The sequence below is a fragment of the Dipodomys merriami genome, unplaced genomic scaffold, assembly GCF_024711535.1.
Source record: "Dipodomys merriami isolate MVZ:Mamm:240054 unplaced genomic scaffold, mDipMer1.0.p SCAF_857, whole genome shotgun sequence".
In the NCBI taxonomy this organism is placed as follows: domain Eukaryota; kingdom Metazoa; phylum Chordata; class Mammalia; order Rodentia; family Heteromyidae; genus Dipodomys; species Dipodomys merriami.
Window position 1 is genome coordinate 282,208 of NW_027206465.1, and position 25,536 is coordinate 307,743.

The window sequence follows — 25,536 nt, forward strand, 5'->3', positions numbered from 1 at the left end:
GTTGGGCTTGAACTCAGGGCATAGGCACTGTGCCTGAGCTTTTTGTTCCTCAAAGCTGGAGCTCTATCATTAGAGCCATAGCTCCATTTCCGCTCTTTTGGTAGTTAGAGAGAAGAGTCTGACAAATGTTCTTGCCCAGGCTGGCTTCCAACCACAATCCTTAGAGCTCAGCCTCCTGAACAGCTATGATATGATTATACGTGTGAGCCACCAGTGCCTGGCATCTTTAGCATTTTTAACAACTCCTTCACACGTTATTATGAAGGTAAGATTATTTTTCAAGGAACTCACATTTTCAATCCAATAAGGCTGACTTTTCAACAATCACAACTTACTTCTAAAGAAAATAAGATTTAATTTACTTTATTATAAAAGGAAATACATTTTAGCACATAATTATTGTAGACAACAGGATATTCAGAAAGGTTTAAATTGATAAGTAAGAACATGTACTTCACTGAAATATACTTACTTATAAAAACATATTGCCTTTGCCATGTGAAAACCTGCTGTTTAGTTCTCTAGATTTCTTTATTAGGGCTTTTTTCTGAGCTTCATCAAACCGATTGACCTTAAGATCCTTATCCCGGTCAAATGGTATTCTCTCTTGGGGCTTGTTTTTATCTTCAGCAGCCTTATTTTTTAATTTTTTATGATGAAGGTCCATAAGAGATTCTGATCTTTTGGATTCCTAGAGGTAGGAGAGCAGGGAAAAAAAATAAACAAAAAAATAAATACCTTAGCTTGTATACATTATGTAGAGAACATGATCACAAAGTAGAGCAATTATACGGCAGCAGTGTTCACTAAGGAGGGCTGTTTACAAACCCAACAGGTTTTCCCAAACCCCAAAAGGTATCTAGCAGAGACAAATTTACTTCCACAGAAATGGAAGGTATTTATTATCTACATGTCATGCAGTAAAATTAGAGTAAGATGGAGGGGGAACAAATTAATTATGTATTTAAATACTAACAAAGAGGATAAACCAAAACATGGTTATGAAAGGATTCCACTAACTTCCTGAATGCTGGTCCCTGAAGTGTACATGGGTAGATAGGGATCTCAAACAAAAGTACTTGAAGATCCCTGGTCTCTATCTCTGAGCTGCTGAAAGAACTTCAGATTCCTGAGTTCCTCCACAGACTGGGAGAATTAACTTCCCCAGCATCTGGGACTCTCAGAAACTGGTGCTTTTATCAACAAGGTTCTAATGAGGTGATCCATCAGAGGGAATATGTACTGAGGAGGTCATGCTTTCTTGTAGTTTGTCTAAATGCAAAAAAGCTACACTATACAAACTTGGTGGCTTATCATCAAATTTCCACATGCTAATGAGGTAACTCCTTAATGAAGTTGTTATAAGGAGGTAAATTTACCGAAGGATATTATATATGTGCATGGAAATATCACAATGAAACCCCTCTGTACAATTAATATATGCTAATCAAAATAAGACAGAAGGCCTTAACTCAACTAAAGAGGTAATTATTAATAAGGAAGAATGACAAGCTAAAAAGATGAAAGGAGAGGGCATGTAGATGTTAGAAAGAACTAAAGAAAATAAAGAAGAAAGTCTGTTAATACTGGTATGGACACATGAGAAAGGATGGAGTGGTAAGGACCCCATTTACCTAAAGTAAAGTAGGGGAAATGGGGAAATGATTTATATTGATGAGCAAAACTGTATAAAATGGAACAAAATACAAATAAAATGAAGAAAAATAAGAGTTATGTACTGATTTGTTTGATGTACTGATTCCTTATAATAATAAGATAAACAATAGAGACAAATGAACACACAAAACTACAATTGAAACAATTCAACTCATAAATGTACACAGCTTGATCATTCTGGGCAAGTGTTTTACCACTGAACTATACTCCCAGACCATAAATTTTTATTTTTTAATCAGTTGTTAAAGGTATATAGTTGGCCTGGTTTTGATGTGATTTTTCAGTGTGACACACAGAACCAAACTAGTGCTCAACTATTAAAAAATTACTTTAAAAACATAGAAAAACTGCTGTACTATTCACAATAGCAAAGTTGTGGAAACAGCCCACATGTCCTACAACAAATGAATGGATCCAAAAAAATGTGGTACCTATACAAAATGGAATTTTACACAGCCATTAGAAAGAATAGTATTTTTCCATTTGCAGGGAAATGGATGGACCTGGAACAAATCATGTTAAGTGAGGTAAGCCAAGCTCAGAGAGACAAATGGCACATATGTGGAAGCTAGATCTAAAGTACATGGGAACATAATAATTTTATACAGGTCTCTAGACAGTCACACAGTGAGACCAAAGGGGGATAATGCTTAGGAGAGGAACAGAAAGGCAGAATGCCTATATGTGTCTGATTATACAAAATAATATTTATTGAAATGAACAGGAAATGGAAATAAGAGGTGTTTTTTTTTTTGCTATTTTTGTTTCCTTTTCTTTTTGTTCTGTTTGTTTATATGTCTTTAGGAGGGTAAATGGAGGGACACAGAGTGAAAAATATGCAGCAATGGTACTTACTGGATACTATTTTGAAAATGAGCTATATAACTTGTAGGTGGGGATGTTAGGGAAAGACTGGGAGAGAGAGAGGGAAGGGCTGACATTTTCCAAAAAGAAATGTACTCTAGGGCTGGGAAGTTGGCTCAGTGGTAGAGTGCTTGCCTCACATGCATGAGGCCCTGGGTTCGATTCCTTAGCACCACATAAAGCAGAAAAAAGCCAGAAGTAGTGCTGCGGCCCAAGTGGTAGAGTGCTAGCCTTGAGCTGAAGAGCTGAGGGACAGTGTCCAGGCCTAGAGTTCAGCCCCCACGACCGACAAAAAAAAAGAAAAAAGAAATGTACTCCACCTGATTTATATAACCATAACCCCTCTGTGTATCACCTTTATAAGATCAATTTTTAAAAAAAAACTAGAAAAACAGTACTCTGAAAATCCTCAGTACAAGTTGAAAGTCAATTAATGTAGAGATAACTTTGCTTTAAAAAAAATCTAGCTGATTTTTCACAGTTAATCATTTAACAACGATGAGGGCTGACATAGCTGAGTAGGGCATGTGATTAGCATATATGGGTTCAATCTCGAGTACCAAAAACAAAACCAGAAAAAGTTTGTGCTTTCTAACCATTTATAGAATGTTGAAGGGGCTGGGAAGGTAGCTCAGTGGTAGAGTGCTTGCCTTGCATGCATGAGGCCCTGGGTTCGATTCCTTGGCATCCCATAAGAAAAAAGAAAAAAGCCAGAAGTGGCTTGAGTGGTAGAGTGCTAGCCTTGAGCTGAAGAGCTGAGGGACAGCGTCCAGGTCCAGAGTTCAGGCCCCACGACTGGACCAAAAAAAAAAAACCCAAAACGTCGAAGAGTTTATTTTGAATGGGATGGTTTTCTCAATAGCTCTTGTAAACTCATCATTCTGGATGATGCTTTTTGTTTTGTTTTCATGTTTTAAATTTCAGTTTATAAAAAGGTAGGACTATAAAGTATTCTAGTTTTAAGACTATAGTAATATTTTGAAAAGGTCGATTTCTTAATAAGTAACCAGAATATCAGCATGAGATTAAAACCTTAGTTTTTGGATGGATTTTAACCTAAACTGCAGGCCATTTCATGTCACCCTAAGTACTTCAAACACATTCACTAACTACTGTTCAAGTATTTGCTTCTACATTTTTTTCTAAGATAAACTTAAAATGTAATGAAACTTGCAAAAAATTAAGTACATATTGTTTTATAATTCAAAATCGAATCAAGATTTAGTATATTTCCATCACTCCAGAAAGTTCCCTACGCCACTTCCTAGTCAAATCCCATATTCCTACTCCAACAACCTCCATTATGTTATTTTATGCCTTGTATTATTCATTCTGCATATTATAGAGCTTCAGATAAACAGAATCACGAACATGTGTTTGTCTGTGTAAGACTAATCACTCAGCATAATGACTTTGATTCATCCACATTTGGCATTTATTTTAATTTGTTGTATTTTACAGCTCGATTTTTCTTTTGTCAATGGATCCTGGACTGTAGTAACAGCTATTATGAATAAGCTTCTGTGAACATTTTTGTGTCTTTTTTAAGACTACTATGAATAAAGCATTGTGTCTTTTTGAGACTAATATGAATAAGGCATTCGTTGAGTGGATATATTTTCATTCATCTTAAGTAAATACCCCGGGGTACATTTACTTAGAGTAAATACTATAGAGTCATAGTGTAGATGTGTTTGTTTTTTTAAGAAAGTCAGGTTGGAAAATGAGCTAGCTTGTTAATTTTAAGCCATTCTTCTAACATAACTCATTATTGTTTTATAAACTGTGGCTCGAGGTACTACTATATATTGCATATGATAGGATTTGAGATGTAATTTTGTTTTCATTCAGGTCTAGGTATTTTCTAACTTTCATTACCATTTCTTCTTTGACACAAAGCTTAAAATTTCCCATTATATACAGCTTTAAAAATTATCCCGGGGCTGGGAAGGTGGCTCAGTGGTAGAGTGCTTGCCTTGCAAGTATGAGGCCCTGGGTTCGATTCCTCAGCACCATATAAGCAAAAAGAAAAAAGCTGGAAGTGGCGCTGTGGCTCAAGTGATAGAGCGCTAGCCTTGAGCTGAAGAGCTGAGGGACAGCACCCAGGCCCAGAGTTCAGGCCCCACTACCGGACCCCCCCCCCCCGCAAAAAAAAAAAAAAAAAAAAGAAGGGAAGGCAATTGCCAGGTTGATTTTGTAGCATAGTCTTCACACATTTTGTGGTTCAACCAGTTGTCTTTCACACTAAATTATCCTGAATGTTAAAATCTTTATGGCCAATGACCCCAACAGTGATGTGTTCAGTTGTGCTAAAACTTCAATCACTTAGGGGTTGGGAAGGTGGCTCAGTGGTAGACTGCTTGCCTTGCATGCACAAGGCCCTGGGTTCAACTCCTCAGCATCACATAAGCAGAAAAAGCCAGGAGTGGTGCTGTGGCTCAAGTGGTGGAGTGCTAGCCTTGAGCTGAGGAGCCCAGGCCAAGTTCAGGCCCCACAATGGACAAAAATACAAAACAAAACTTCAATCACTGGGCTGACAGTTTTCATAAAAGTCCCTGGAGGGTTGATTTTTTTGGTCAGTTTCCAAAAATGCTTTATATATGATTGATTGTTCACAATTCAGGCTAATATATACCCAACAAATCAATTTTTATATAACTTTTGATTTACATTTATTATTTGAGCTGGAACACTTGTTAAGTTTTGTTTTGTTTTGTTTTTGCCAGTCATGGGGCCTGAACTCTGGGCCTGGGCACTGTCCCTCAGCTCTTCAGCTCAAGGCTAGCGCTCTACCACTGGAGCCACAGCACCACTTCCAGCTTTTTCTGCTTATATGGTGCTGAAGAATCGAACCCAGGGCCTCATGCATGCAAGGCAAGCACTCTACCACTAAGCCACCTTCCCAGCCCAGTTTTTTAAGAGTAAGATGGATTATAACTTAAAAAAAAAAAAAGTGAGCCAGGTGCTAGTGGCTCACACCTGTAAACCTAGCTACTCAGGAGGCTGAGATCTGAGGATTAAGGTTTGAAGCCAGTCTAGGCAGGAAAGTCTGTGAAATTCTTATCTCCAATTAACTACTGGAAAACTGGAAGTGGCACTAAGCCTCAAAGTAGTAGAGCGCTGCTTGAGTGAAAAAGTTCAGGACAGTGCTTAGGCCCTGAGTTTAAGCCTCCATGACTGACAAAAAAAAAAAGGTAAGTGCCAAGTGAATACTGACCTTAGTTCGCCATACATTTATTTTTTAAACTCAAAGTCTCGTATTTATTATAAGAAAGAGTAATATAGTTGGGCATTAGTGGCTCAAACCTATACAGTAATCCTAGCTATTCAGGAGGCTGAAATCTGAGGCTCACTATTCTTTTTTTTTTTTGTCGGTCGTGGAGCTTGAACTCTGGGCCTGGGCGCTGTCCCTCAGCTCTTCAGCTCAAGGCGAGCGCTCTACCACTTGAGCTACAGCGCCACTTCCGGTTTTCTGGTGGTTTATTGGAGATAGGAGTCTCACAGTCTCTCCTGCCCGGGCTGGCTTTGAACCGCGATCCTCAGATCTCAGCCTCCTGAGTAGCTAGGATTACAGGCGTGAGCCACCAGCGCCCGGCTGAGGCTCACTATTCTAAGCCAGCTCAGGGAAGGAAAGTCTGTGAGACTCTTATCTCCAATTAACCACCAAGAAGTCAGAAGTGAAGTTGTGGCTCAAATGGCAGAGCACTAGCCTTAAGCTAAAAAGCCCAGGGACAATGCCCAGGCCCTAAGTTTAAGCGCCTAAAGACCAGCACCAAAAAAAAAAAAAAAAAGGGAACAGTAATACAGGGGCAAAAACAATCAGAGTACATTATACATATCTACTGAAATATCACAATAAAATGCCTTTGTGAAATTAATTTATGTCAATTTACAAAATGGGAATCTGTAGAGACAGACAAGAAAGATCGGTTGTTGCTTATGGCTGGAAGGAGATGCTGTGTGACAGAGGGCTGTGATGAGGGTACACTGTTTCTTTTTGAGGTGCAAAAAACGTCCTAAAATTGACTATGGTAAGAAAACCAATGAATTGTATGTACTATAAGAGTGAATTAGATCTTAATAAAGGTGTTTTAAAAAGTTCTTACATTGTACGAAGACACTTGCTCAGCCAACCTCTTATCTCTTGCTGATGGTATGTGGTCTTCATCCTTCTTACCCAATGACTTCCTTGATTCTTGTGTTTCCTGAAGAACAAACACAGATAATGTATTACCCAAGATAAAAAGAAATCTTATAACCTCATCTAGGCTAGTAAATTCCTTCCAGTTAGAGATTTTTACATATTTGAAGAGGCCAATTCATGAGTAGCCTATTTTGCAAACAAAATTTCTAATCAACCAACTAACTGGAAGAAATTACCTATTTACTAATCTAGAGTGAGTTTTGACTAAAAATAACAAGATGTAGGAAAATGAGGCTTAAAAAAAATCTATCATCTGTTTTCTTTCTCTTTTTGTCAGCTTTGGGGCTTGAACTCTGGGCCTAGATGCTGTCCCAGAGCTCTTCAGCTCAAGGCCAGCACTCTACTACTTGAGCCACAGTGCCACTTCCAGTTTTCTTGTAGTTAATTAGAGATAAGAGTTTCATGGACTTTCCTGCCCAGGCTGGCTTTGAAGCACAATCCTCAGATCTCCACCTCCTAGTAGCTAGGATTACAGGTGTGAGCCACCAGCATCCAGCTATTGATCATCTGTTTTCAAAAACAGTAAAAAGAGCTGGGGCAGGTGGCTTATGTCTATAATCCTAGCTATTTTGAGGTAGAAATTGGGAGGATCTTGGTTTGAAGCTAGCCTGGGCAAAAAGTTCATGAGACCTCGTCTCAACTAATAAAAAAAGCTGGCTATAGTGGTACATACCTGTCGCGTAATTATATAAGAGGCTAAGATAAAAAGGATAGTTAGTGGTAGAGGCAAAAAAAGGAGACCCTATTTCAAACATTGCCAGAGCAAAAGGGGCAAGAAGTATCATTGAAGCTATAGAGAGAGCTGGTATGGTGGCACATTTCTAAAATCCCATCTACTCAGGAGGAAGAGACAGAAACATCTTCATTTAAGGCCAGCTGGGTTAAAACTAGCAAGATCCGATCTCACAAACAAGTCTTGTATGGTGCATGCCTGTAATCCCAGGGAAGTTGAGACAAGAGAATCATAGTCTGAGGAAGGCTGGGCAAAAGTACAAGGTGCTATCTGAAAACAAATGGAAAGCAAAGGAAATGGCTCCAACTGTACAGCACTTTCCTAGCAAGTATGAGGCTCTGAGTTCAGTCTCAAAAAAATCAGCTAAGAAATGCTTCTAATAGTAACCTTTTAATGTGTGTGGCTCATGTATACATTTTATCTCCCCCATGTACATTCAATTACTGTTCTGAGACTTTTTTTGAATCTAAGGATCAAAGGGAATTTGTAATGTTGTCAAATGTACAAGCAAATGATAAAGTGTAGAGATTTCAATGAATCAGGGAACCTGTGATTTCAACCCCAGGATAACCACAAAAATACTAGCAACATAAAAATAACCCTCCCACTTCATAACCACCTCTTTACAAGAGAAAGCTCCTCAGAAAAGCTATTTCACCTTTCTACCATCACCAAACATGCCTGACACAAGTACTGATCTCATAATTACAGGAAGAGAATAATGATCCTGAGAATTCTAGGAGTAAGGATCACAGTAAATAGCAGATGAAGTAAGTATGGGACTATTTAGATCAAAATTAAGCATTTAAGTCTTACATGGGACATTTCATGGGAATTACACCCTTAGGTAGTGTCAATTTAAGGGGCAGTGCCAAGGACACTTGAGTTTTTTATTTTCATTTTTATAACAAACAGGAAGACTTCAGACGAGGCAGAAAAAAACAATTTTTATACTGTAGCATTTTGATAAGGATGCTTCTTACCTATGTTGGCAGTCACATGGACTTTGGCACAACTGATTCCAGTCATTCTGGGAGATTCTCTAGGTTGGAATTTGCTAGTTAATCTGAAATTTTGGTTTTCTTTTCAAGATATTTTAAAAGATACATTTTCAGACAGACAGTATATGGAATATAAAAACTAGGAAGTTTGGATTTATTAAAGTCAAAAATGGGATTTTTGTGACAGCCCCAGAAAAAAAGTGCTTCTACTATAAGACAAGGTAAACTAACCCGTGACTTAGAGCTGAAGCTTTATGAGAGACTATTGATTGGAAAATGTAAGTAACAGTATGACTTTCCTGTCTCATAATTACTCTTTGGAGGAAAATGTGTATTTTTCCTTTAGAATCCTAACTCCCCAAAGGAGAATATTTTAATACTTTGGCCTTAGCAAAACTGAGCCGACACAGATAAAATTCATAAGTAGACCAATATACAAACAAATAAAATCTCCCACCTTAGCTTTCCTTTCCCTGTCTGCTGGAGTATCTGTCCAGATAGATCGATCTCCAGACTTGTCATCAGCTCTTCTCTTAAAAGTTCTTGGCCCAAGACCAAAATCTTTCATTTCTGGAGGAAGCTCAGTCATCCATGATTCTCTTGTAATTGGTTTAGATGAATCCTTTAACAGAAAGAAAGCACCATGGACAGTATATCTAGAGAATATTGTATAATTATGTTTTTCAAAATGAGATTTTAAATTTGCTTAAAAACTTCAATAGAATAGACTGTTTTTATGATATACATTTGCAGTATATATTAGGAAATACTTCACCCAATTTGTTCTTTTGTCTATCTTTTGCCATACAGAATATTTTTAGTAGACAATGTCACCAATTTTTCTCTTTGTAGTTTCTGTGGTATAAAGATCCTAAATTTCGGGGCTGGGAAGTTGGCTAAGTGGTAGAGCGCTTGCCTTGCATGCCTGAGGCCCTGGGTTCGATTCCCAGCACCACATAAGCAAAAAGAAAAAAGCCGGAAGTGGCGCTGTGGCTCAAGTGGTAGAGCACTAGCCTTGAGCTGAAGAGCTGAGGGACAGTGCCCAGGCCCAGAGTTCAGGCCCCACGACCGGACCCAAAAAAAAAAAAAAAAAAAAAAGATCCTAAATTTCGGGCTGGGAAGGTGGCTCAGTGGTAGAGCGCTTGCCTTGCATGCTCGAGGCCCTGGGTTCGATTCCTCAGCACCACATAAGCAAAAAGAAAAAAGCCGGAAGTGGTGCTGTGGCTCAAGCGGTAGAGCGCTAGCCTTGAGCTGAAGAGCTGAGGGACAGCGCCCAGGCCCAGAGTTCAGGCCCCACGACCGGACCCCAGAAAAAAAAAAAAAAAAAAAAGATCCTAAATTTCAACATGTATACATGTATAAAAAGACACAGACATACATATACATATAATATTAAGATTACAAGTGGTATATATTAGTTTTTAAAATTTAGAATTTTGATCTATGAAGTTTATTTCTTAAAAGTTTTTATAAACTTACATCATCTCCTTTCGTTAATTTTTCTTTCATTCTCTGGGCCCTTTTTTCAAATTCTGCTGTTACACTGTAGTTAACTGGTCCTTTTGCAGGCATTGGTCCAACAATATCTTCATTTTCATCTTCACTGCTCTCTGTGTCCTTTTAAAAGAGATCACCAGGTATAGAAATAGATCCTACATTACTCAAACTGAAGTGGATTACCCACAGACAACAGAACAAAAAGCCAAACAATTTATTGGCTCATCCCTAAACCATGATGAGCTTTTCCTTTTCAAGTGTATCGTGCAGAAATGACAAACCCATGGCAAGTAGGCTATTCTATCACCCCTCCTATTTATGGGAGACTCCATTCAATTATATTAACTTTCCTCTTGGTATTTACAGATACAGACTCAGAATTATCAAAAGTATTCCTTTTTATTTTTTAACCAATTATCAGTGATGACACAGGCAAAATCAAATTTTACTGCTGGTACATAAAGAGTGCTTTGGAAGATGTCAGCAAGCAAGGCATATTTTTCAGCCTTCATGAAACAGAAGTACTGTGTAATAACACAAAACACTGACCTACATCGAAGTGGTCCAGAGTACCTCACTTACCCCAAAGGTAAAATAGCATTGTTATCATGGAGTTCAGCTTGTTCTTATTAAATATGATAAGCATTTTCTCTTTGTGGGTCTGTTACATGCTATATACAGTAGGCTTGGGAGGCTCTCCTTGTCCTCCCAGAGATTTCTTGTGATGGATAACAATAATCTGATCATCCTTCACACTGTCAGATGATTTTTTTTTTCTTCTAACTAGTCAGATCAGGAGAGAGAGAGGGGTGTGTGTGTGTGTGTGTGTGTGTGTGTGTGTGTGTGTGTGTGTGTATGTGTGTGTGTGTGTGTGTGTGTGTGTGTGTGTGTGTGTGTGTGTCCTGGGGCTGTGTGTGTGTGTGTGTGTGTCCTGGGGCTTGAGCTCAGTGTGTGTGTGTGTGTGTGTGTGTGTGTGTGTGTGTGTGTGTGTGTCCTGGGGCTTGAGGCTTGAGCTCAGGGTGTGTGTGTGTGTGTGTCCTGGGGCTTGAGGCTTGAGCTCAGGACTGCTCATTGTCCCTGAGCTTATTTGCTCAAAGCTAGTGACTTGAGCCACCATACCACTTCTGGTTTTTTAGAGGTTAACTGGAGATAATAGTCTGATGGAACTTTCCTGCCCTGGCTAGCTTCAAGTTGAGATTCTCAGATTTCAGACTCCTAAGTAGCTAGGATTCTAGGAGTGAGCCACTGGTGCCCAGCATATTGCTTTCATTCCCCACAAATCACCCAAGTGTAGTTTACTTTCAATGAGTTTTCTTCTCTCTGAACCTTGATTGTTTTTACAACAACAATTCAGCAATTATTTATTCTCTAAATCCTCCCCACACATTTAGTATGTATGAACTTTGGCATTAAAATGCCATACTTATTCCTTAGAAAACTTTTTGAGTAAACCTAAGCTTAAATAAGCATATGAAGAAAAGATACACAACTTGCCTGAAGTTAGAATCTAAGAATTAATATTCCATGACTAAAGGCAGGACTTTTTTTTTTTTTTTTTTGCCAGTCCTGGAGCTTGAACAAGGCCTATGCACTATCCCTGAGCTTCTTTTACTCAAGGCTAGCACTCTACCACTTGAACCACAGTGCCACTTCTGGATTTTTCTGGTTATATGGTACTGAGGAATGGAACCCAGGGCTTCATACATGCTAGGCAAGCACTCTACCACTAAGCCACATTCCCAGTCCAGGATTCTTTACTGAGTGGCAGCAGTTCCTCTGTTCTTTTCTTAAACTATTAGTGATTTAACTTTAAGTGTTTATAGCTTAGCTCTACTATAGGAAATTTCTTGATATCACAGACATTATCTTTATTTTTAATTCCACACATACCTGAGGAAATAAAGTGGGCAACTATAAAAGATGTAATGGATATATTATTGTTTAAGATGGTGGGATAAGCTAATAGTATGATTACTTCTATCTGATAAAAGACAGCTTTATGAAAGTTCATGTCTTGATAGAAACTTTCAGAAATAAAGAGAAACATAAATTAAATGGAAGAATGGAGATGCAATAGGAAAAATGGACATAATACAGAAAACTCAAGTCCAAATCTACACTAATCTAATTCAGAAAAACAAGATATTATGCATCCTTCTAGGACATAAAGGACTGTAAATTTAGACTTAAAGACCTCATTTGTAATTATTAACATTATAATTAACTAATACAATGGTATTAGCCCTGTAATTGCAGACATGTTAGCTAACCTTTTTGTTTTTTTGGTACTAAGGTTTGAACTCATGGTCTCCTAACTTGCTAGGCTGGTGCTCTATTACTTAAGCCATGCTTTTTGCTTATTGTTTTTTTGCTTTTTGTTGGTCATGGGGCTTGAACTCTGAGCCTGGGCTTTGTCCCTCAGCTCAAGTGGTAGGCTAGAGCTTTACCACTTGATCCACAGTGCCTTTTCTGATTTTTTAGTGGTTTATTGGAAATAAGAGTCTCATGGACTTTCCTGCCCCGGCTGGCTTTGAATCACTATCCTCAGATCTCCACCTCCTGAGTGGCTAGGATTATAGGCATGAGATGAACCACTGGCGCCTGGCATGCTTATTGTTTTTGAAATAGGGTCTAGTAAACTTTTTTTGCCTGGGTGGATCTTCAATCTTGAACCTTCCCTACTCCAGAGAATGCTCTGGAGTGTCTAGGATTATATGATGAACCATGTGTGCCCTGCTAAACATTTAAAAAAAAAAAATCACAGTGGAAACTGAACTCAGTGTCTCACATTTACAAGGCAGGCACTCTACCATTTCAGCCATGCCTTCAGCCCCCTATTTAACCTCTCTAAACCTTGGTTTTCATGGTTTCAGATGGGGCTGATAATAAATACTCCCCACCAACAACTTAAGAGAATCTAGCATTTTGTTCTTCCTCTTTTGTAACTCCTGGGAAAAATGTTGATAATTCTGTCGATCACTCTGGTCTCAGTCTTACTGCCCATCTAACTAGCTTGGGCATGGACATAAAATTTTGGTCAAACAAATGTGAATGAAGATCTGTAGAAAACCTTCTTGTAATTTGATGACAGATTAATTTTTGTGAGTATGTGTCTGGCACCTTGCTGGTTTCTTAGAAACTTCTCAGAGGAAATAACTCTGAAGTTCAGTCTTTATAACTGCACCTTATTTCCATTCACAATCTCATTTTAACTGTTAACTCTTCAGCGGAGATGAGCGGGAATTCACTTGTAGGAAGAGGTGTTTGCTAAATAAAAATTGGCTTTGATAAATAGACACTGTGTAAACCTGGGTAAGTTACCCACTATTTTTAGTCTTTCACTTATTATCTGTAAGCTACAGATAGTATCTATTTCATGAGTCTGGGGCAGAGGTTAAGATCCACACGTGGAGAAAAAACATTACAAATGATACACATTTCAGCTAGGAGAAAACGAGCCTTCATATATTACTATAAAAATCATTTATTTTATTAAAAAAATCACTTCTTCACAAGTTTATTTGTTATCTGTAGGTAACAGATCTGGTTAGAGAGAGCTAACTTCAAGCTGAAGAACAAACTCCATAGTTTTCTCTCCTCCAGGTCAAATCACAATGATTCCTTAAATTTTTCATCATGTTCTACTTTCCTAATGCTTTAAAACTCTCTTTTCCAAGATAAATAGCACCAACAGAACCTCAGATTTGTGGATAGCTTTTGAGTTCACCTACCTATGTTATGATCTTAAACCAATCTGAATATAATTGAGTCTTACATTACTCAATCTAATCCTGAGGTTCTGAGTTATTTATCTCTTATTTGTTAAATGAAAATGTTCCAAACCTTGGAATTGAAATATGTTGATGCTTGTCCTTGGTCCTCTCTGCCTTTGTCACTTTTCTGAGTAGATTTAATGAAACCAGGTGGCAATGCAGGACCTATTATAGGCCTGAAAAATAAAATGGACCTTTGTCATTCTCCCTGACGAAAAAGCTGTTTTCAGAATAACAGTTCACAAAAATAATAAAGTTAGATAATAACCCATGTTCAAAATAAGCATTTTAATTAATACATTATTTTTACTATGTGTTTATAAAACTTACTGCAATCTTTTGATACTGGTGTATGCATGCTTTCTAAAAGCATTATACTCGGTAAAAAAGAAGGATAATATTATTTCATAATGGCTTTATAATGTACTTTTAACTAGTAGAGGTCTTTTTCTGTTTCGTACCTTGGCTCTTTTTTTAGTTTTGATGTTCATGTCCACTAAAAAGTACCTTAAGAGCATTATAATTACAGTCAGAACTACTTAAGTTTAAACTGGATTTTTCTGAGGACACACAGAGCATGTGCACACAACAGATGCCAGTAATCTGTGCCAGGACAGGATACAGATCTACACCCTGGCCTCACTAATAATCCAGCAACAGCATGGAAGTACAGAAGAATTTAACTCCCTACTTCACTGAGTTCTATGGATAGAAAAAAAGATGCAGTGCTAATCACATTTCAATCAGGCCCTTTTCTATTTCCTAAACACAGCCCAGGTCAGTATAACACACTCCACTTTGGGAAAATTTTATACACACAAACTATAAGTGACTGAGCTGGAGCTTGAGTCCTGGCCTCCTAGTCTTTCGATCTGCTCACTGCCACATGCTGAAGAGACTGTTATCAGGTCAAAAGAGAGAATGTCTGAATTCTGGACCTTACTATATGTAGTGAAAAAATAAAAGAGAAAACATATTTTCTATTCTCTTTTATACTTTTTAGCTTCTTCATCCTTGCTTTTATGACAATATTTTTCCTACAGTTGTCACTGGGTGTATGTCACCAGTCCAGATGACAAGTCCCAAGCCAAGTTTTCCAGGTTCTCATATGTTCAAGTTAGAGAATCATCAGAAATTCTGGTTTCTGTTTTGGTTCATGAATTCTCTCTAAGCTTAACAATTTTGCATATGAAAGACAGGGAAGTTTGGTGTTGTTAGAAAGGTTCAATTAACTAAAGGAAGCATACTTGTTTTATACATTTTTATTTCTGAGTACAATTTTCTAGTTCTTTGGAGGTTTTGAGGTTTGAACTCAGGGCCTCATACTTGCTAGGCAAATCCTCTACTGCTAAGCCATGCCTCTACTCTATCTTTGAGATAGGGTCTTGCTTCCTTCCCAGGTTGTGCCTGTATTGCAATCTGCTTATGTTTCATTTGGTAGCTAGGATGACAGGTGCATGCCAGCATGTCCAGCTTCTTCCACTGACACTGTCTCATAGACTTTTCTGCCCAGGGCTGGCATGAAATTGTGATCTCCCTGATCTCAGCCTGTACAAAGCTAGGATGACAGGTACACACCACTGCATCCAACTCTGGGCTGAAAAGAAGTCTCTTGAGTTTTTCTGTTGGGGTCAGTCTCAAACAATAATCCTTCCATTTTTAGCCTCCCAAGTAGCTAGGGTTACTGACATGAGCCACCAGGACCCTGCTCTTAGTACATTTTTCATAACAGCTACACATACAATTATAGTTTATTTTTCTGGCCTGAGGGAATCTGTGGAGATAAAACTAACAGTATACAAAAATCTTAAAATATAGTAAACATAACTACAGCATGATTATGACTATATTAGAGGCTTCTGACCCTCAATATATGCAGATTTTTATCATTTTGTTAAAATGTAATTCTTAAGAAACTGCTTTAAATCTAAATATAGTTAAATATCCTTTATTAAAAATGTTGGGAAACAGAAGTGTTCCACATTTCAGATTTTGGAATATATACATATAAATGAGATATCTCAGGATCCAGGTCTAACCTTAAAACCCATGTTTCATACACATCGTATACATATAGCCTAAAAGTACAATACTAAACATTTTTTTATGTATGAAACAAGGTTTGAATACACTGAGCCATCAGACCTGTGGTATCAAGTTGGTACTCAAATGTGCTGGATTTTGTAGAATTTTGGATTTTAGACTTTTAGATGAAAGATTCTACACCTATAATGTCTGTACATGCTTGCCTGTATTACTTTATCTTTTTGAAAGGGAGGAAGGGTGCTGTCCCATCCAGCCTCCCACCACTTTTGTGAGAGTGAAACTAAGAGATATGGAAGTTTTCTATAATCTATGTCATAAATGTGCAAATAATCATCACTTTTATTATTATTAAAAAAACAACTACTTTCCCCTATGAACGACTTTTCAATGCTATGGAAATATGTATATTAAAAAAACAATTTGACAACTCTTTCATGAATTAATAGACACTGGTGGCAATATTTTAAAAACACTGGCCTGAAACATCATACATTAATTATCACCTTGGTGGAGAATCATCCTGCCTTTTAAATCCAGGAGGAAGGGCTGGTCCAAAAAATCCTTCCTCATCATCATCGTCATCATCATCCTGGTTTCTCCTTTGTTTTCTGGAAACATAACAGTGTAACTTTATGTTGAGAAACTTTTCTCAAAGAGAGAGAGAGAGAGAGAGAGAGAAGTTTGACCTTAAGGCCTCAAACTTGTTCTACTTGCTTGCTTGGCTGGTATTCTACCACACTACCCATGCTACTTTTGGATGGCTATTTTGGAGATAATGTGTCATAGACTATTCTGCCCTGGCAGGCCTCAAATTATGATCTTTCAGATCTCAACCTCCTGAGTAGTTAGGATTAAAGGTGAGCCACTGATTCCTGGTGGAAATTTTTAATTTCTAAAGAAATAAATAACTAATAAATTGCACATCTAGTATTTAAATAGAAAAGCCTCTTAAAAAGAGTCTACGGCTGGAATGTTTAGAATATTTACTCATTTGAATAATACCTTAAGGAAACAACTCCAGGAATGTAATATAAGAATGTAATATAAGAATTTTGCTAGGATGAGGATATAACTAAGAGATTACTTTCCTACCATGTATAATCCTCACCATCATAAAAAATTACTGAATTTCTAGATATCTCGACAGCTATATATCACTACAATAAACTCCTCTGTTTATGATCAAATTATATATGAGATTATTTTTTCCCATGTTGTAGAAATCCAAATCCATATTCCTTTACAAGCTATGTGTTCTAGCCAACTTATATTTTTGATTTATCATATAACTTAAAAGACTTACTTTGCAGTTGGCCCACTGTCGTCGTCTTCAGATTCTTGATTTCTTTCTTCAGATAAAGAACTACTGTCCTCATCACTGTCTGATGAATCTGAACTACTGCTTTTATAATTAGGGGGCAGAGCTGGTCCTGCAACTGAAGATTTGTTGCATGTAACATAAGCAGCCACAACTGTTTCACTGAACCCTCCTCACTAAGTTTTCACTTTCTTTTCTGAAAGTCACAGCTGGCTATGGATAGTTTTTTATGGACTTTCATAAGATTTGGTCCTGTTTCATGCACAGTGGTTTTATCCTTTCCAACTCCAGGAATGTAATCACTTTATCTTATAATCCTCTCCCCCTTTTTGTACTGATACTAGGGCCTGGTTCTACCCCTTAGGTATTTTACTAAGGCTGGTGCTCTATCACTTGAGCCATAGCTCTACTTCTAGCCTTTTGGTGATTAGTTGATAAGAGTCTCAAGGACTAACTTGCCTGGGCTGAGTTTGAACAGAGATCCTTAGATCTCAACCTTCTGAGTAGCTAGGATTACAAGTGTGAGCCACCAGCACCTGGCGTTATACCATCTTTTTAATAAAATTTTTAAAAAACTTCGTTAATGCCCACACTTAAAACCATAAAAAAATATAATTTCTCTGGTAACATCAAATTATTGTACCTATCAAAATTGTACCACCAATATTAAGCAAAATATAGACCAAACAACTACAGTTCTTATACATACTAAGAACTTGGCTAAATAGACAGGACTTCAAACCCTGGGGTATCTAACATAAAACATGTATTATAATGCAAAGAATCATTATTATTATTATTTTTTGCCAGTCCTGGGGCTTGAACTCTGGGCCTGGGCACTGTCCCCAAGCCTCTCTGTGTTCAAGGATAGCACTCTACCATTTGAGCCACAGCACCACTTCTGACTTTTTCTGAGTTGTTTATTGGAGACAATAGTCTCATGGACTTTTCTGCATGGGTTGGCTTCAAACTATGATCCTCAGATCTCAGCTACCTGAATAGCTAGGATTACAGGCATGAGCCACACATCCAAAAATAGAAACTACTAAAATGCCGGTCAACAGTAAAATGAGTAAATGAATTGCAGAATTGGTCACCCAATGGAATTTACCCACACTTTTCTTCAACCTTAAGTTGAATAGAAATTTCTTTGCTAAAATAAAAAGAAGACCTTTTAAAATGGCTCTATCAGAAATGAAAGCTGGAAGGAAACCTGTAGTAAAAACACCATATCGAGGTAAAAAAGCAATATTGGATTCATAAATGTTTGGGATCTCCCCTTGGGATCCTCCCTCCCCCCATACAGTCCTGGGGCTTGAACTCAGGGCATGGACTCTAGCCCTGAATATTTTTTTGCTCAAGGCTAGCGCTTTACCATTTGAGGCACAGTTCTACCTCTGGCTTTTGGGTAGTTAAGTGGAGATAAGAGTCTCATGGACTTTCCTGCCCAAGCTGGCTTTGTAATCTTGATCCTCAGATCTCAGGCTCTGAAGTAGCTAGGACTACAGGTGAGAGTCACTGGCACGCAGTGGGATATTCTTTTCTTTCTTTTTTTTTGGTCGGTCATTGTGGGGCTGAACTCTGGGCCTGGGCATTGTCTCTCAGCTCTTCAGCTCAAGGCTAGGGCCCTACAACTTGAACCACAGCGCCACTTCTGGTTTTTTGTAGTGCTGAGGAATCAAACCCCAGGGCCTCATGCAAGAGAGGCAAGCGCTCTACCACTGAGCCAACTTAATGTCATTCCTAGTATAAAAGTGAGAACAAACTTGCTGGAAGCACCCGAGAGTGCCCGTTATACTTCAAGAAACAAGACCATAAGGAAATAGTGAAGATGCAAACATCAACAAATTATTTAGATACAGTGGATTACAGAGAGAAAAACGCTGAGGATAAAGAGGAAGGCACAAAAACGTTTGGGAGAGTTTAGAATGGTGACATTAAGTTTCAGGATTGGTTGGAGTTTGTAGATTGGTTTACCTAAGAATCCAATCAGAGACCAAAGGGAGCTTAGCGTTGGTGAAGTGTGCGGACACTTTTGCTTTGGTGCTAGGCGGTGCGTCAGGCTAGGAAGGCAGGCCTAGGGCTGGAGGACATGGGGTTTTCTGCACTGATCTAGTAGGCGAGAGGCAACCTGGGACAGAGAAGAGGGAAATGGCTTCGTTCTATTTTGAGCTTCACCAATAAGGGTGTGATCTGTGACTCTTCCCCAGCTTCAAGGTCCCAATTTGTATCATGAGGATAACACCGTTTTCCTTATAAAGTTGCTTGGGAGGATTAGATGACTGAATACGTTTTGATCAATTAGCAGGGTATCCAGCTTCTGTTCAGTGCTGTGGTGTTGCTGTTGTTGTTTTTCCCTCAAGCTGAAGCAGTTCCCGAGGAGCCTCTCCCCCCGCCCCCCCCCCCCCCGCCCGCTACGGCCAGGGAAGGAGAGTTGGCTCCGGTCGGGGTGCACTGGAACCCCACTCCGCCGCCCTCGGATGCCCAGACTGCCTCCAGGCACAGGGTCGGGCTGAACACGCGGCCGCTTACCGGGGCTCGGGTCTCGCTCCTCGTCCTCCGAGGTCCCGCTGGCCTTGAAGCCAGGGGGCAGCGCTGGTCCGATCAGGTCCCTCGCCATCCGCGGCGGCGGACAAGCTTCGGGCACACAAGTTTAGCCGCGCACGTCAAATCCTGCTAAAAGGCAGTCCGCTAACGCTGCGAATGTCGGAAGTTTTTCCGGCGCCGACCGATGACGCTGCAGCCTGTGGTTGGTGGAGACGGTGTAATTAGCATAGCGGAGGTGACGTTTCAAGTCTGTTCCACCGCCGCACACTGGGATCCCAGGCTCGGGGGTGGCATGGCCGAGCCTGCTAGCGGTTTCGTGCCGTCAACCGGGTGGCTTCCAGCCCCGGAGATGAACCCTACCGTGGGGCCGCTGAGAAACACCGCCTCGCCACAGGGCAGCTGGGCGCTCTGGGCGATGCTGCCGCCACCGCCACCTCCCTTGTCGCCACCCGTGGACGGGTCGAAGCCTTCCTCGGAGGAGGCGCAGCTCGCCGGGGAGATGCAGCCTCTCTCCGGGGCGCCGCCCCCCTTTGACGCCCACATTCTTCCCGGGGCTCAGCCTCCCTTCGACGCCAAGTACCCCCTGGACTCTCAGCCTCAACTCAGCGGCCAGCCTTCCTGGGATTTCCGGGCTTCGACATCCTGGTACTGGAGACAGTCTCCCGATGGTTTTCCCTGGCATCAGAACGCACACAACTTTCCAGGTAGGCCGGTATCCCTCTGATCGTTCTTCCCTTTACCTTTTCTCTCTTTTCTCTCTCTCCCCTGCCTCTCAACTCTGTGCTTTATTCTTGATGTTTGGTAATGTCTTAAAATATGTCCGACTGGAGTTCATTCCGTTTGGCTATTATTTTTAAATTTCAGCTATGTTCCGGAAACGTCAAATAAAATGCTTTTTTTAAAAAAAAATGCCAGTCTTGGGGCTTCAACTCAAGGCCTGGGCGCTGTCCCTTAGCTTCTTTTGCTTAAGGCCGCTGCCTTGCCACTTGAGCCACAGCTCCACATCGCGCTTTTTCTTTTAGGTTGGTTAATTGGCTGGTTTGCAACCTCGATCCTCAGCCTCTGAAGCTAGGATTGCAGGCGTGAACCTTATCCTTGTGAATAATCCTTATCTTTATGGAACTTAACATCTTCCGAGAGTGGGAAGACAATTAGGCAAATAAAAGTATGTGTTTGAAGGTGCATGTTGGACATAGTAGGGCATGTAATCCTAGCTGTACTTCTTGCACACTCTAGGCTGAGACAGGAGTTCAACGGCATTGTAGGGGTACATAGGAAGATCCTGCCTTAGAACAAAACGAAAAAAAAAAAACAAGACCAAAAAAGGATGGTAATGAATTCTGTGAAGAGATAAAGGAAAAACGAGTGCAATTTTGAATATTATTGTCACTTACAAGGAAAGTGACATTTGAGTATAGACTTCAAGAGGTGAGAGATTAGAACTGTAAGCAGGGAAACAGGCCAAAAGAAGTTCCAGTGAAAAGGCTGTAAGTCAGAATAGAAATTAGAGTGGCTAGATCAATACTGGCCCTGGGGTCCAGCGCAGAAGATTGAGTGAGAGGACAGATTGGTAGGTAGTTCCTTGTAGATGATGGGACTTTGATTTGTATTGTGATTTGCGTAGTCCAGGGGAGTTCTACCCATTTGATTCATGTTTTTAGTAGGGGTGGAAAACCTTTTAATTCCTCACCCCTCTCAGGCCCACGAAATCACTTGATATGTGAAGGGGCAGGCACATTTCCTTGTAGATGACTGCCAGAGAGCTGTCTGCCTGTATTGATCATTTAGTATGGCTTGTAATGATGTAAATATTCAAGTGGATTTGGGCAGCAAAAAGGCTTTCCCACCCCTGTAAAAAGATTACTCTGGCAGCTGATGGAACTTGAAGGAAAGTGGGACCAGTTAGGATGCTATTGGAATTGTTAGTGAGAGATACTAGTGACTTAAAATCAAGAGTGTATGTGTAGGGTGACACAGTCAAAAAGCCTGGGATGTGAGGTGTGAGATAAAGAGGAGACATGGGTAACAAAGGTTGTTTTTTGTTGTTGTTGTTGTTGTTAGTTTTTTGAAGGATAGAGTTGTAGATAGGGAAGAATGTGAATGGAGCAGATTTGGAAGACCAAGATTGAGTTTGGAATATGTTTAGATCAAGTAGAGATTCTGAATAGCCTGTTAGCCATTTGTTAGCTATACTTTCAGATGGAAATTTGTTAGTAGAGTTGTAAATTTGGGTCTGCAGGCATTTAGATTGTACTTTAAGCCATGAAACTTTTGGGATATATATTTATCCAACTATATGAGATCCAGTTTCCATTCAGTTGAATCCACACAACTAGTACTTACTGCTGGATGTTAGGAATGCTAATTTGACTAAATCAGATGAGATAGATTCTCTAAGTCATAGTACAGTGTGATGGATAATAAAGGCATTTCAAAAGCAATTTAGAGTTTAGAGGAGGTTGGCAAAAGATTTTGAAGGTAGTGTCTTAAGAGTAGTGTAGAATTTGAGAAGGGATACTTACATAGCTAGAGATAAGTTTTGGAGACTGCAGAGTTCTAGTGTGACTGAAGCAATGTATGTGGAAGATGTGGGGGAAAGGCGGGGTAAGCTAGAGATAAGTTTTGGAGACTGCAGAGTTCTAGTGTGACTGAAGCAATGTATGTGGAAGATGTGGGGGAAAGGCGGGGTAAGAACTGAAATGTCGTAAGAGAACTCTAGGAGCCATTTGTAGATACTGGCTCTGGGCTATGACAGGACTGCAGAATTATTTTTGTGGTGTAGGTATGCAGGATCTGTTGGAAGGGTTTAGGGATTCAAGACAATTCAGGAGAGTGGCACGGGAATGTAAGATGAAAGATTAGGGTTTCTGAGCAGGATAATAGCTATAACAATAGAAAGACGCGGTGGGATTTGAGATGTATTTTACTTGGTTCTCTTTTCCTAGTATGAAAGGAAGGATCGGGATTAGAGGATTTACTGATAACATTCCTACCAGTTGAAATAGCTGAAATAATCTAATTAGGTTATATTGTTCATTCTTTTACGTAAGCATCAGTGGTCACAAAGTCTCACTTGTATTACTTTATTTGAAAAATGCTTAATGTAGTAATTGATGCTAGGTTTTTTGTTTTGTTTTTGTTGGTCATGGGGCTTGAACTCAGACCTGGGCACTGCCCATGAACTCTTGCTCAAGGCTAGTGCTCTACCACTTGAATCATAGCACTACTTCTGGTTCTCCAGTAGTTAATTGGTAATGAGAGTCTCGTGGACTTTTCTGCCCAGGCTGACTTCAAACAACGAACTATGGTCAGCACTCAGATCTCAGCCTCCTGAGTAGGTAGGATCATGGGTGTGAATCACCAGTGCTAGTTTGTTTGTTTGTTTGTTTTTTAACCATTCTTCCTAAAGGGGGTAGTGTACCAATGCGTTTACTCCAGTATCTATGCTATGTCAGAGTAAATACAATTTTATATTATTGTAAATTGCAACCTTTAATGGATTTCTCTTTGTTTTCTAGTTAAAAATTCTTATTTTCCACGAAAATATGGTACCAAATTTACGGACTTCAATTTTCCTCCTAATAAAAAACAGAAAAAAAAGGTATTTGTAAACTATTGTTAAACATGAACTTTGGTTCTCATATTATTGTGTCATATTTTTTAAGTGTCTTTGTTAGTGAGATATTGGAACTCTACTATAGTTGGATTTAAAATAAATTTTTTGTTATTATAAAGGTGATATACAGCGGAGTTACAGTTACATCAGTATAATAAGATTTTTTAAGGGTCTTAGCTAGAAAAGAAAAACTTAAGGACTGGGAAGGTGGCTCAGTGGTAGAGCGCTTGCCTTGCATACATGAGGCCCTGGGTTCGATTCCTCAGCACCACATAAGCAAAAAGAAAAAAGCCGGAAGTGGCATTGTGGCTCAAGTGGTAGAGCACTAGCCTTGAGCTGAAGAGCTGAGGGACAGTGCCTAGGCCTAGAGTTCAGGCCCCATGACCAGACTCAAAAAAAAAAAGAAAGAAAAACTTAAAATCATTTTGAGCAATTGGAAAAAAGAAAACATTAGCTGTTTCAATAAGAATCAGGAATAAAAATAGTTGAGAACTATGATTACAAATAAATATAAATCTTATTAAATTCTGATAAGTTTTTTTAAATCAGTGGCACATTGGGAGGTGAGGGATGAGATTCTGGAAGGTAGAAGTCTAAGTTTTTTCTTAATACAGCATGGACTTAGATCAAACTATAATTACACAGACCATTTATTTTCCATTATTGTTTTTTGCTTTTTAACATAGAAGGGTCTTATAGGAACATAGATCTCTGTAGCAAAAAACAAAAAGCAATTTTTCTGTTTCTTTTTTTGTATTAAATTCAGGTAAAATTAAATGTAGTGTTTCTACTTGAAATAGTTTATATTTAGTCTTATTGTGCACAAAAAGTGAAATTCAGACTTTTTTGTATTACTGTTATGTTTGTTGTTTATCTTAATTGATTGCTATCAGTACTTTTTTAATAGAATTTGTCATGTTTGTGAAAATTTTTGTTCGTTTGTTTTTGTGTGTGTTGTTCCTGGGGCTTGAACTCAGGGCTTTGGCACTATCCTTGATCTTTTTTGCTCTGGGTTAGTGCACTACCTCCTGAACCCAGGGTTCTACTACTTCTTTTTTATTGGTTAATTGGAGATAAGAGTCTGATGGCCTACGCAGGCTTTAAACCTCAGTGCTCAGATCTCAACTTCTTGAATAGCTAGGATTACAGGCATGAGCCACTGGGGCCTGGCATGAAAGTTTTTTGTTTTTGTTTTTGTTTGTTTTTAATGTTGAATACTCTTGATTATGCTTCACAAATCTAAAACTGTTTAAATAGACTGCCTTTATTCAAGTTTCGCTTATATACCTAATCTTTCAAATTTGAAGTGTACAGTAAACATAATATTATTAGTTTAGAATTAGTTGAATGCATAGAGTTGATGTTCTTCATTTTGACATGAAAAGTTGAATAGCTTGAAAAACAATTTATATTAATGATTGGTATATATGTAGCTTATTAACAATCTTTATATTAAAAAGTAAGAAACCACTTTTTATATAGTATGTAGTCTAGTAATAATTTGTTTTATGTTTATGAAAATAGCAAATTGTGAATTTTTAAGAAAATAACTTTATTTATACCTGGTTTATGTTGTTACTTTGCCAAAAATAAACAGAATCCATCTTTTAAAAAAACAGAACCAGTTATTTATTCCAAAGATCCTAATACACTGGGGGTTGGATTAAAAAAATATATATATATTGTTGTAAAGGTGATATGCAGAGGATTACCATTACATAAGTCAGGTAATGTTTGTATTTCGCTTTGAACTATGTCATCCTTTCCCTCTCTCTCTCCATTTTTGCCTCCCATCCCCACCCACAAGTTGTATCGTTCATTTTCCACATAGTGTCTAGTGAGTACCACTATTGTATTCACTCTTTGTCCCATCTTTTCTGTGCCTCCCCTTAACTTCCCAAGGAAAAATAAACAAGCAAACAAAAGGAAAAGACAACAAAAACAGCAGCAGCAACAAAAATCTTGGAAATATAATTAGATTTTTCTTCTACATATAAGGGGTATATGAAAATAAAATGTGTTTCTAGAAGGAGAGTTATGTTTTTATTGTTGACCAAAGTTTTTACCAAGAGTCTAATCCTTGTTTGTTTTTCTTAGCAGAAAAGAAAGGAACCAGTTTTTCACTTTTTTTGTGATACTTGTGATCGTGGTTTTAAAAATCAAGAAAAGTATGATACCCACATGTCTGAACATACAAAAGTAGGTATTCTTGCTTCTCTTGAAATTCTCAGCTTTTCCTTACAGGTTTATAGTTTTCATA

General features: G+C 38.8%; 2 protein-coding genes across 4 annotated transcripts in view; one reads left to right on the top strand and one right to left on the bottom strand.

Moving 5' to 3' along the window:
• Window positions 1-347: 347 nt before the first annotated feature.
• Window positions 348-19,805, bottom strand: LOC138820306 (GPALPP motifs-containing protein 1). Of its 2 annotated transcripts, XM_070011981.1 has the most exons (8): window positions 19,646-19,805; window positions 17,099-17,231; window positions 16,299-16,403; window positions 13,820-13,925; window positions 9,959-10,096; window positions 8,937-9,101; window positions 6,648-6,746; window positions 348-691 (listed from the first exon to the last, which is right to left on the bottom strand). In XM_070011981.1, exons 1-8 carry the CDS (start codon window positions 19,731-19,733, stop codon window positions 473-475), a joined length of 1,053 nt encoding a protein of 350 aa, XP_069868082.1. In that variant the 5' UTR covers window positions 19,734-19,805; the 3' UTR covers window positions 348-472. The 2 variants fall into 2 exon arrangements, with proteins under 2 accessions (XP_069868082.1, XP_069868083.1); XM_070011982.1 differs by lacking the exons at window positions 17,099-17,231; window positions 19,646-19,805 and having other exon boundaries at window positions 16,287-16,318.
• A 128-nt stretch (window positions 19,806-19,933) lies between these two features.
• Window positions 19,934-25,536, top strand: part of LOC138820301 (FMR1-interacting protein NUFIP1-like) — a 31,192-nt gene continuing 25,589 nt past the window's right edge. Inside the window, exons 1-3 of one of the 2 annotated variants that reach the window (XM_070011976.1) lie at window positions 19,934-20,364; window positions 23,179-23,261; window positions 25,374-25,475. In XM_070011976.1, coding sequence (XP_069868077.1) covers window positions 19,953-20,364; window positions 23,179-23,261; window positions 25,374-25,475 — 597 coding nt within the window. In that variant the 5' untranslated portion in view covers window positions 19,934-19,952. The remainder of the gene's footprint in view (window positions 20,365-23,178; window positions 23,262-25,373; window positions 25,476-25,536) is intronic. The other variant, XM_070011977.1, reaches the window with a different exon arrangement.